Source organism: Salvia splendens, chromosome 1 (assembly GCF_004379255.2).
Source record: "Salvia splendens isolate huo1 chromosome 1, SspV2, whole genome shotgun sequence".
NCBI lineage: Eukaryota > Viridiplantae > Streptophyta > Magnoliopsida > Lamiales > Lamiaceae > Salvia > Salvia splendens.
Genome location: NC_056032.1, coordinates 44,129,966 through 44,142,412, shown reverse-complemented (window position 1 = coordinate 44,142,412; position 12,447 = coordinate 44,129,966). Strand labels below are relative to the sequence as shown.

The 12,447-nt window shown below is 33.5% G+C and overlaps 2 protein-coding genes across 3 annotated transcripts; one reads left to right on the top strand and one right to left on the bottom strand.

The window, feature by feature from the left end:
* Nucleotides 1–1,138: 1,138 nt before the first annotated feature.
* LOC121801328 (trimethylguanosine synthase-like) lies at nucleotides 1,139–5,226 on the top strand. 2 transcript variants are annotated; one of them, XM_042200809.1, is made up of 10 exons: nucleotides 1,140–1,370; nucleotides 1,451–1,502; nucleotides 1,621–1,675; nucleotides 1,798–1,889; nucleotides 2,547–3,468; nucleotides 3,572–3,797; nucleotides 4,046–4,181; nucleotides 4,389–4,483; nucleotides 4,568–4,691; nucleotides 4,882–5,226. In XM_042200809.1, the coding sequence occupies exons 1-10, from the start codon at nucleotides 1,294–1,296 to the stop codon at nucleotides 4,954–4,956; spliced, it is 1,854 nt and encodes a 617-aa protein (XP_042056743.1). In that variant the 5' UTR covers nucleotides 1,140–1,293; the 3' UTR covers nucleotides 4,957–5,226. The 2 variants fall into 2 exon arrangements, with proteins under 2 accessions (XP_042056735.1, XP_042056743.1); XM_042200801.1 differs by lacking the exon at nucleotides 4,882–5,226 and having other exon boundaries at nucleotides 1,139–1,370; nucleotides 4,568–4,875.
* Nucleotides 5,227–9,281: 4,055 nt separating this feature from the next.
* LOC121804111 (transcription factor HEC1-like) lies at nucleotides 9,282–10,128 on the bottom strand. The gene has a single exon (XM_042203654.1). The coding sequence runs from the start codon at nucleotides 9,976–9,978 to the stop codon at nucleotides 9,418–9,420; it is 561 nt and encodes a 186-aa protein (XP_042059588.1). The 5' UTR covers nucleotides 9,979–10,128; the 3' UTR covers nucleotides 9,282–9,417.
* Between the last annotated feature and the right edge of the window lie 2,319 nt (nucleotides 10,129–12,447).

The window sequence follows — 12,447 nt, the reverse complement described above, 5'->3', positions numbered from 1 at the left end:
ATATTGAAGACTGTCATGACCTACTTTTGTGATCCATCAACATCTTTATAACGACAAATGATTGGTATAATTCAAACTTAGGATATCTCAATGTTCATATACTGTATGATTGCAGGGTTTATTCGTTAGTACATGTTAGAAAGAAAATGTGAAATATTTGTAATTGAGGTATAAACGTTTATTGATCGACATAATAGTATTACTTATTAGTAGGCAAAATTAATTTGATGTTTAGATTGAAACAATTTGTATTTGACCTCGAGATATAGAACCTTGCAAATATAGAAACGTGAAGGCTAAAGTTTCAACTAATTTGTTGAATTCACTCCATTTCTCTTTTAGTTCTACATTCGACGTTTGACAAAGACCCTTTCTACTTCTTCCTCTTGAATTATTCAACCTTTAACCATCAATATTTTTTGTCACAAGCTTTTTAATGATACCACCAATTTTCTGAATATATGTTAGACTACAAAATAGGGAGTACTACTAATTAGCAAAAAAATCTCGTGACTATGATTTTTATAAAGTGTGTTTGTATGGTTTTTGTAAAGTTTAGTGGACCATAGTCAATTTAGGCATTTTTGAAGAGTGATGCTAAATGGTCATAATGTGGCCAGCTATAAACATAAAATATAAATAAAAATTTATGCATTTAATGATATTTTAATTATATTATATTATTATTTAATTTGTATTATATAACTACTTTTAAATTAGAATATAAATATATTCATGATATTAAAATTATATAATTGGTATTTAGCTTCACTTACAAATGAAATAATTTAAACTATATTATATTTAGCATTAATATTTAAATAACTTATAAATAATAGTATAAATAAAATAAATGTAAACATTACTATAAAATTATTTTATATAAAATTAATTCAAATATTATGGAGAGAGAATGTTGTAAATTTAAATTTAAAGTAAAAAAATGAGAAAAAAAGGTAATTAAGTAAAATTATTTTAATACTAACTATTACTATTAATTTATTGCATTGACTTTTATTATTATCTAAAAAAATGCCATTGTACATCTGGCGCTGATAGCATTGCTCTTTTTGAAATTAATTACGGTGAAAGTACAATTACCAAAAAAATGAAATAAAAGTAGTAGTAATAAAATAATGAATCGTTACTAAATTTGATCCCTATAATCGGTTTCAAAACTTTGATTTCTTCTCTCCTTTTACCTCCCAATTTTGTAGAATTGATGCTTTTATGATTTCCATTATTCTTTAAAAAGGGTAAGCACCAAAAACCCTTTTCAAGAATTGAAGCAGTATGAATTTCTGTGTAGATGATTCGCCGGCGGCGAAAGCTCTTGGCTCGCTTTTTAAGCTCACCGAAGTTCACTTGTGGTGAGCAACATCCCTATGTGTGTGTTTTTTGTGTGTAATTATTGAAAAATTGCAAATATTGGAATTGTTTCACTCAACAGGGACGATGGCTCAAGTGAAGTGGCGGAATCATCTTATATTCAAGAATCCATTGTGAGTTTCTGTGTGCTTTTCTCAGTCTTGCTTGGGTTAATATTGGCCCGAAATAAAAATGTGATCTTGGTTAAGTTGGTGCTATTTTGATTTTCTGTTTGGTTTATGTGAAATGCAGAAACTTGTCAGTGATGATAAGGATTGTGAGAGGAATGATTGTGGGAGAAAAAATGGCAAGTTTGTGTTTTTTTACTTAGTTTTCTTGATGTTTTTGCAGCTGATATTTTCTTGAAGTTTGTGTAGTTTATCTGATATTGAGTTGGAGAATGATTGTTTGATGTTTGAATTTGTTCAGGATTCTGGTCGTTGTCCGAGGACGTAGATGTAGAGCTAGCCAGACAAATGAATGATTTGGGGCTTCCTCTCTCTTTCCGAGCTAATGAACATGTAGGGACCTGCAATTCATTATGTATCTTTAGCATGTTAGTTAGACGATGAAATTGAAATTTATCGACTAGTTAGCTGAATTTTGAATTTTAATTGTTGTTTGCTTATGATTCTGAGAGAGTATTTTAGCTGCTTCTCAATACAGATTATCGTTATAGCAGCAACTTGTTTTCGTGAAATGCCTCAGCTGGCCGATAATGATGTTTCAGCTCTCAGTTGATAAGTTACGAAGTACAAGATGTCGTTAATATATGTTTATGATGTATAGAGAATTTGCAAATTTGATGTTTATGGTGCATATATACTTCAGAATTAAGTGTTTCTGATTTTCAGAAGATCTTAACTGATTTTGTGGAGGATCCATGTCATAGTCTTTGCTATGATAGTATGATGTTGATGTGTCATTGTCTTTTGGTGAGCCATAGCTATTGCCTTTGCCTATGGGCGGAGCCAGCCCTTTAGCAGGTTGGGCATTTGCCCCTCCTCACCTCTTTCCCTCAACTATACATTCATTACAAATTTTCATGTATATATATAAAAATATACCAAATGCCCCTTCTCAAAAATGAAAATTTTATATATATGTAATTTTGCCCCTCCTGTAATGAATTCCTGCCTTTGCCTAGCGTGACAAGTAGTGTTGATGTTGCTCTGTAGACAAATTATGGAACGACTAGAGGAAAAGGGAAGGGCTCGAGGAAGAGCAAGCAGCGGAGTCCTATTGAGATTGATGATTACAGGCTGGATTCAACAAAAGGGACTGAGGAGGAGAGTAGGTCCCCTGCTAGTGTGCTTAATACTTCTGAAATGCTGGACCAAAGTGATACGTTAATGTTGAAGAACGAAATTGTTGCAGAGATAGGTTGTTTGCCTGACCTATCTCTTGAACAGGGGGGTTCACTGATTTCAGATGCTTGTGCCAGCACCCTCAGCAACAAACATGAATACAACGGTGAAACACTGAAACTCAAATTTGATGCCAGTGTTGGTTGCGTTTCTGGATTTGGTAATGATATGTCGTGTGAACTGAATACTCTGCATCAGAAGGCCTCTTTGGTGATGAACCACAATGCTGATGGAAGGTCAAATTATATGAATTCGGAGATTATAAAGGATTTGGATGTTGCTCCCAATGCACTGTTTTCAGAACAAGCTGATTCTGAAATGATTTCCGGCTCTGGAGAATGGGTAGCATATTGGGATGATTATCACATGAGGACCTACTTCTACAATGTTACGATGCAGGAATCGACATGGGACCCTCCTCCGGGCATGGAACATCTTGTATATAGTAATGTTGCTGACGAGTCTACTAGCACAGTGCCTGGGATGTCGGAGATGGTCAACAATGAAATGGATACCGAGATGCCTGAAGAGGTTCAAGCTTCTTGTGATCTACAGTTGGACCACGATTTGGCTAAAGAATCGACGAATGATGCTCATTCATTTAGTCAGGAGTTGGATAATATATATGCTGATTGGGTTTCAAATGATGACGACTCCAGCAAAAACACTTGGAATGACAAAATGAAAACAAGGAAAACAAAATCCAAGAGGAAATTATTCATCACAAGTGAAGGTTTGAACATTTTTTAAAGGCAATATTATCATGCTAAAAAGTAATATTACTTGCTGATATCAGGTTTTGACCTGGGTAATTTTTCCTTGTTTAATGTCTTTAGATTATCTAGGAGGTCCGGACGAGCTTCCCTCGAGTATAAGCAAATACTGGTGGCAGAGGTACCTGTTATTCTCCAGATTCGACAATGGCATTAAGATGGATGAAGAAGGATGGTTCTCTGTTACACCCGAGACCTTAGCCAAACATCACGCAGAGCGCTGTGGTCGTGGTGCAATAGTTGATCTTTTCACTGGAGTTGGCGGGAATGCTATTCAATTTGCGCAATGGTTAGCAGTCTTCGCTCTCTGTTTCCCTATGCACTGTCTGAACAGTATTAATAATACAAGCGAAAACAAATAAAAATGGTGCTTATTCTCCTGTATGAATCTTCAGTTTATAGTATAGCTTCTTGGTCTTTTTATAATAGGTACATAAGGCTGTGCATTGTGTAGGAAGAAAATTAATCGTATCCATAGCTTCTTCGTCTAAATTTAGACTTATCTGGGTGATGGATTTGCTCATTTGTATTTTGCAGGGGTAGACATGTGATTGCGATAGATATTGATCCTATTAAAATTGACTACGCAAGACATAATGCAGCGGTATATGGAGTTGATGAGAGAATAGATTTCATTAACGGTGACTCCTTTTCTTTGGCCCCTAAATTAAAGGTAGGATTTTTTTTCTCAATAAATATGAATTATAGAACCAATAGTTCTTATATTCTTGGAATATTCATTTATATATTTATTTTATTGGAAAATGGTGTTTGCTTACTTGAATACGAGGCTGTGTAGGGATTCTTAAGACAGTTTTTTTTCTTTTTTTCATTTAATTCTCGTGGTGTTGTTTAAATAGTGTGACTTATTAATTTGCAGGCAGACACGGTCTTTTGTTCTCCACCGTGGGGAGGTCCTGATTATTCCAAAGTAGCGAAATTCGACATCAACTCTATGCTTAAGCCTCGTGATGGGTATTGCTTGTTTTTTTGGTGGTTATTCGACTCTCGTTGCTTCATGTTATTCCTCGATATTATACTTAATCTTGTGTACATCAGGAAATCACTCTTCGATGCTGGAAAACAAATTGCTCCCAAGATTGTCATGTTTCTCCCGAGGAACGTTGATATAAACCAACTCGCAGAGTTATCCTTGTCAGCTCTGCCTCCATGGTCTTTGGAGGTACCATTCACATTTCTCTACATTCTTATCGTCTCATCTTTTTTACTCTCGTCCTTCTTCATCGTTCATGTTTCATGTTGTACTAAGAAAACGGGGGGGAGTCTCGTGTAAAACACCCATGAGATGGTTTAGCAAGAAACTTGCTTTTATCATTGTTGATTTCCTTGATTTTGATGATCAATAATTTTAGGTGGAAAAGAACTACTTGAATGGAAGATTGAAGGCTGTCACGGCATACTTTTGTGATCCATTCACATCTATATAACAAGTAGTACTAATTTATTGGTGTAATTCAAACTCGGGATCTCTCAGTGTTCGTGTACCGTTTAACCATGGGATTTCTTCATTAGTCATAGTTAAGGAAAAAATGTGTAATAGGAGGAGTATTGATGTCTGGTTTGAGATGTAAATGTTAAGTGTTGATGCTGCATAATGTTGTTGATTTATAATTATTATTTATAGGTATATATGGTTAAAATTAATGTCTGTATTTGGATATAGAAGCTTGCAATTAAAATATTTTCTATTTTCCTTTTTTGCACTGAATAAGATAATAGTAGTACTATACTACAATATTTATTTTACTTGGAAAACCTTATCCGAAAACGTAACTTTTTAGAATATAGTCAATATTTAATTTCTTACTCTATCGATAAATTGGGACGGTGGATAATATTGTATATAAATAAAAATATCTTTAAATGGAATGTCGTATTCAAGCGAAAATGCAGAAGAAATAAAAAAAATTCCATGAAGGGGACAATTTTATTTTATTTATTTAAAGAATTGCTCCTGTTACATTGAACTGAAAATAGAAATAGCATGTACATGTTGTATGAAAGGATGCACTGTATCTGAAAAAAGATCCATGCAATGCAACATATGTATAGGATAGGGACTTTTATCCAATCACAATTTATTGAGGCATATAAATACTACTATTAAAAAAAATCTTCACACATTATAATAAAGACGATGCTGGCCATTTCTGGATTTATCACATGGGGTTGTATTGATTACTTTTTATCTTTTGTGTGCGGTTTGTATTTTACTCGATTATGTTTGTATTGAATGTTGTATGTCGGGTTTGTGTCAAGATTGAGCGTTTTCTTAATCGATCGTGCTTGAGTTTGATCTTAATGAATTAGGTAGTTATTCTGTTATTGTATCAAATTCTGGTTCAAATAAAAATGATTCATTTGCTAATGAAATAGTAAATCATTTAATTCATCTAAAAATCGTAATTATTTATAATTATAATACCCTATATTTGGTAGTACAAATCATCATCTCTCTATAATAGGCATAAATGAATAAGGAGTAATATTCAAATATTTATGCATGAAATAAGGTTATTAATTTATTTATTCTAATATTAGAATTTATGGCTAGACAGCAATGCATAGCTTTATTTAATATAAATATCTGGATTTTGTTTTAATATTAATATATATATAAAATAAGAAAAAAAATTATCAAAAAATTCTTCGACATTGCACTTGTGAATTTTGGGGCATGCTGCACATTTACTTTCTGTAGTTTTTTCTTTGTTAGCGAGTTTTCTAATTTTCTGTTATTTTTTCCTTTTTATGGATGCATAATAGAGTGATGAATAGAATATTAATCTAATTTTCTGACGTGGGAAGGCCACGTAGGTTGGATTCACATGGGAAAGCAATTTCATTATAGATAAATCACGTTGACTTCTCGTGCTAACTCCTAATTTAAATAAATAAAGACATACTAAAAGCTAGGGCTGGCAATTTTCGACACGACACGATAATCCGACACGAATCCGCACGAAATTATTGGGTTGGGGTCAAGTCTTATTGGATCCGTGTCCTTATCGGGTTGACCCATTAAGAACCCGATAATTTCGGGTTGGGTTCGGGTCGGATACGGGTAACCCATTAAGAAATAATATTATTATTTTTATTATTATTTTAAAAAAATATATTACTTTGATTTTTTAATTTCTTATAAATTAGGTTTAAATAGTATAAAATGAATCTTAATTGTGTAAATTAGGTTAAAAATTAAGGTTTAATCGTGTAATATTAGGTTTTAATCGTGTAATATCAGGTTTGGGTTGTTATCGTGTCGTGTCAACCCATATTATATCGTGTCGATAACGGGTTCGTGTCGGGTGCGGGTCGTGTTCGGATTTGAAGGTAGCAGGTCGGGTTCGTGTTCGGATTTACAGTTTCCTTAACAGGTCGGGTTCAGGTTAGACCTTATTGGGTTGGGTCATTATCAGGTTGACCCGATAACGACCCAATCCGCACGATTTGCCAGCCCTACTAAAAGCTAACATCAGACCTAAATAAAATAATGGTGACATTATGGTTTCACCTACAACTCGATCACACGTTTTATTTTTTGATATCACTGAATTCTAATTTCTTCCTCCTATAAAATGTAAATAGATCATTAGTAGTATTTCTTTTTGAAATTTCAAGAGACGAATTTGACGTAAAAATATAATATGCTACAAATAACTGGAAAATTACGTAATTAGATATATAATAATTATGCAAATTCCAAACATAAAAATTGAATATTGAATAATTTGTTATGTACTTTGGAAAAGAACATTCCTAAAAATAAATTTAACTTAATTGTCAGTTTCTTTTAAATTATTAGGTGCAAATTAAAAATTATTCATCTTGTGCGTTGGGACCAAGATACCAATATATACCAACAAAAGTGTTGCATACTATTTTAATATAGAAAACATTTATTTGCTACTATTATAAAATTATGTAATTTTTTTCACTTTCTAGAATATGTTTCGCTGATCTAGCATTGGTTGGCTTTTGTATTCTAGAATACATTAATTATTTTATTTATTTTTATTTAATTAAGTGGAGTATTTTTTTTCCTTCATAATTATTTGCGTATCAATATAATTAGGACACATGTATATGAAAATATTTAAATAATAAAAGATCAGACCCAACCTAAAAAGAGTCATGTTGTTATGTTTGACAATGATTAAATATTAATGTGTATATTTATGTATTTCATTTTAAATCAACCTAAAAAATTGAAGGTCGAGTTCTATCCCACAAATCACGGGATCAAATTTACAGGTCACAATTTATCATCAAAAACATCATTTTTATTAGAACCAACTTTCTTTCTATATCCTCCCTCATTCTCTAATAATTTATCACCATTTAACAAGATGTGTGAGTTTTAAGAAATGTAATAGAAAGTGGATTGAAAAGTTATTGGAATATGAAATATATTTTTATATATTAATTTTATAATAAAATGTGAGTGAAAACGAGTTAGTGAAATGTGAGGTCCATTACCAATAATAGTAATATTAGTAAAAGTGAAATATGACAAATTATTAAGAATGAATAAAAATGAAAATAAGTAGGGAGTATCACCTTTGACCTTCTCTCTTAATTATGGTGTCCCAATTTCAATGATAACATCTGAAATTCAAGTAAATTAATTGAAATCCCATCGAATTATTGTGTAACAGATCACTAATACAAAAAATAAAAAAGAACGACTTCTTCGATTAGAAAAATACATCAATCTGCAACACAAAAATTCCAAAATTTACGATTCACGAGGGAGCAAAGTAATTAATATTGGAGGGTCCTATTTTCCAAAAATCCTCAAATCTTTAATAATTGTATAGTGCCTCATGAAATGATGTTTTCTGCCCCCAAGAGGCTGACCCTTTGCCCCTCAGAATTGGTACACTTATATTTTCAAATGGACCTACTAGTTTATTATTTATGGAGCATCATTTTTGCTACATGGCATTTTATGCCATCCAAATTCCCCTACCAAATTGGTCCCTATTTTAATCCATTATTCCATACCCTTTATTTATTTTCTCTCGCTAAGTTTCTACAAATTGACTAGATTCTAAAGTTACATGAAATGTGTATAGCTATATGTGATTTTAATTTGTTACTTTAGAATGTTTTGATTTACCATCTTATTTTTATGTCCTCAGTTGCACTCTTGATTACTTAGAATAACTTTAGAATAATTCTAGTACTAATTGTGTGAGACAATCTTACATGTCGAGATTTGTACACGGTATATATGATCCCTATTTTCAAATCAAACTCCATCATGTCCCACATTATATTCATAAGTTTATCAATGTGTCAGTGTTCGTATTTAGACATGAACATATCGTCTGACAGATATTAACATGCAAAACAATCTTGCAACATAATATATTACAGATATAATATCCGTCTAAATAACGAAGTTTGATCAAATTAACTCCAACCAATTTCATTAGATTTGAAGAAGGAATACTAAATCATAAAGTTACAATTATTCTCAATTATCTTATCCATAGTATTCCGTTATAATAATAATAAAAAAAAAAGGAACAGAAAGGGGAAAAATCCTATATTTACAAAAATAACCCGTTTGAATATTATCAAAAGATATTGTTTTGCACACGGATATTGGGACAACTGATTTTTTTTTAAAATTTCACATAAAACTGACCAGAATTTGAGAAAAAATCGTGCTATTATTATATATGTGAATATGTGATGATATGCTATTAGGTTTAGCATGTTAAAAAGTGTGTGTAATAAAGATTTGATCATTATTATATTGAGAAAGAAGCATGCATGACATAATTTGGCAATCACAATTAGACTTACCTTTACACAAAACAAACTCCAAATATAACTAACCAATTAACCCTTAGCTTAATCAAATTTATCATCCAATATCAATATTCAACATTATGGTAACCCTTCGCCGCCGCCGCCGCCGGAAAATAGGTCCCGCTCGACATCGGCACGGGGAATCCGACCTCGGGCCGGGCCGCAGCGACCCGCTCGAGCGACTGCACCTGGCTCTTCAAGAACTTGACGTAGTGGATGGCCTCGTCGAGCATCGACGCCGTGTCCATCTTGGTCCCGCCGGGGACCAGCCGCTGCAGGATCCTGATCCGCTCGCTGATCCTCTCGCGGCGGTGGCGCGCCGCCACGCTCTGCGGGTCTGTCGATATCCTCACGTTCTTCCGCTTCGGCCGCTTCACCGCCTCCGGGTCGATGTGGACCGGCTGCATCGCCGCTATCCGGAATATCATCTCCCTCATTGCCGCCATCGACGCCGCCGGATCTTGGTACGCCGCCGGGGACCGGGCGTCGAAGTTTTCGAAGGCGTAGCTGCTGTTGTTGTGGGTGGTGGTGGTGTCGCTGTCGTCGTCGTCGAAGGCGGAGGCGAAGTCGGGGAGCTTGTCCATTTGCATAAGCATCATTTCCATTTGGTCGGATTTCATGTCCATGGTGGCGGTCGCCGCCGATGGTTTCTTTGTTGAAATGACGAAAATGGGCTTGTGGAAAGGGGGGATTATTGAAGGAATAGAGGAAAGGAGAGGGATGGGATGGGGAAATGGAAAAAAAGGAGTGTGGTTTGATGAAGAAAAAAAAGTAGTGATGTTATGATGGGGAGAAACTAATTGAGGATTGAAGAGAGAAATATATATATAAGCACATCAACAACGCAGATAACAGATTTACCTGTGTTGGTCTAGTGATAATTTGATTAATATACAGGTCAAATGTTTCAGATTCGAGTCTATAATTTTTAAAATTTTCTCTTTATTTATCTATAAGAAAGCCATGTTGTGGAGAGATAGAGTTATGCAGTTTCAACAGTAGGCGCTAGCGATATTTAAATGTCCCTTGCAAAAAAAATTTGGGTCAAAACCTAAAGAATAAATGAATACTCCCCTTATTAATTGGGCGAAAGGAGTAAAATTGGTCCTTTTCTTGGTAATTTTGTAAATTTATGGGAATTCGTAATATGTAATGTCATTGTATGTGTATATATATATGATCATATGATATATTGATAATTAAGAAAATATGCAATTGAAGGTGAAATAAGAGAAATTGGGGCACAGTGGAAAATGGCAGAGATCTAATCTACCAACTGGTATATAGTGATTTGAGTGGAAACTTTGGCTTAGAATTTACTTTATTTAAAGAAATCTAAATACCCCATTGCACATGTTACAAGTCAGAGGATTGTGTAAATGATCCCCTCACCACCCGGTTGGGGCCGGTTGCCCATCTCCATCTCTTGTTTCTTTAGTTACTAATAGTATTAATTGACAAAGCCAAAAAAATAATAATAATAATAATTTGTGGAGTCAAACATATTCGAAAAAATAATTGTCTGTGTTAGAAGACAGAAGATGGTACAATAGTCGTCATTAGCAATAGATGACGGATGAAAAACGAAACTAAACTCTAACCTCGAAGAATTGCGGTGGAATCCCCGCACCGTGAGATTGGCGACAACCATAATTTTTAGAGTATTATTAAAATATTATGCAAAGTCTAACGAGTCATATATGCGATGCTTCAATTATTTAATTTAAAAGTGAATTTTGATATCGAGATAAACAGTTGATAACCGGAGATCCCATATAGCCATTAACATGTGAAACGACGTTGTTCCAGTGTTACATTTGATGTGGACGCATTAATACGGAGAGAGTATATTTTTTTAATGTACGTAATTGAGTTATCATGCCGACTTTGTGAATTGCAAATGCACCGGTGAATTCATAAATACATTCTTTGAATATGTACAATTTGCAAGGTGACAAATACGTGAGAATATATAGTTTGAACTTTTTTAGATATTTATAGTATTTTTTTTAATTATTAAAATAATAGTATACTACTATAATCCAGTTGCAAACAACTGGACCAGAAATTGTGAAGGGTCGCTTTCCTCCCAAAGAATTGAAAAATAAGGTGTGTGTATAGGTTGAATTATAATATTGTTCGAGGTGGCACACTATTCGAGGTGGATTAGATTATGATGGCTGCAGCAACTCTTTTCATTTCATGTGAATGCTTCAAATAATAACTCCCCTAACTAAAAATTCAGAAAGAAGAAAAAAACATTTAAATACTTTCAACTGCCAATGTTTTACTCTTTGTTACCCTTGTTTAGACATTTACACATGTCATGTCACATTCATTATTCTTTTTCCTATATTTGATCTCGTATTTTAATTTATTTTCAACTTACAATACAAATACAATCATCATTGTAACATACTCCTACATGTAAGCTATAAAGTTTAATTTAATTGAAATATATCGATATATATATATATATATCTCAAAAAGAACGTGAAGGAAATTATGAAGGTAAGAGGACCGTTGGTTTGTTGTAGCATGTAACGTCGGAATCTTGGTGCTTGGCAACTTGATCTTCTACTTGCCCTTCATAAAATAATTTCTTATACTATGTTCAAAGTGGCTAGTTGGTGATGTGAAAGTACGTCAAACAAAAATTATATAGTAGGTGTTTTAATCACATTAATTTATATTGATTGCGAATTCAGGTGGGTTGGTCTTATGTCAGAGGTGGATCCACCCATTGTGGGTCGGAAAACTCCATAAATTCTGTTTTGATGTTGTCGTTGATCTTAAAATGCAGTAGCTCCGACCCCGTCTTTCGAGGTTGGAGTTCACTTCTATTATTTGTACGCCATCCATTGACAAGTGACGACCGTCGAACTGTGATACAGACTGAATGTACTCGCAAATATGTCCGCATATATTCCCATTGAACTAAATAATATAAGTGCAAATATTTCTCAAACATGTCAATCTTATTGTTGTGTCCAACTCATATATATTCCAAATAATATAATTTACAGAAGTAGGATTAAAGTAAGTTTCCATTAATTGGTTTTCTTCTCCTTGTTAATGTGGATTTCTACTTAAAA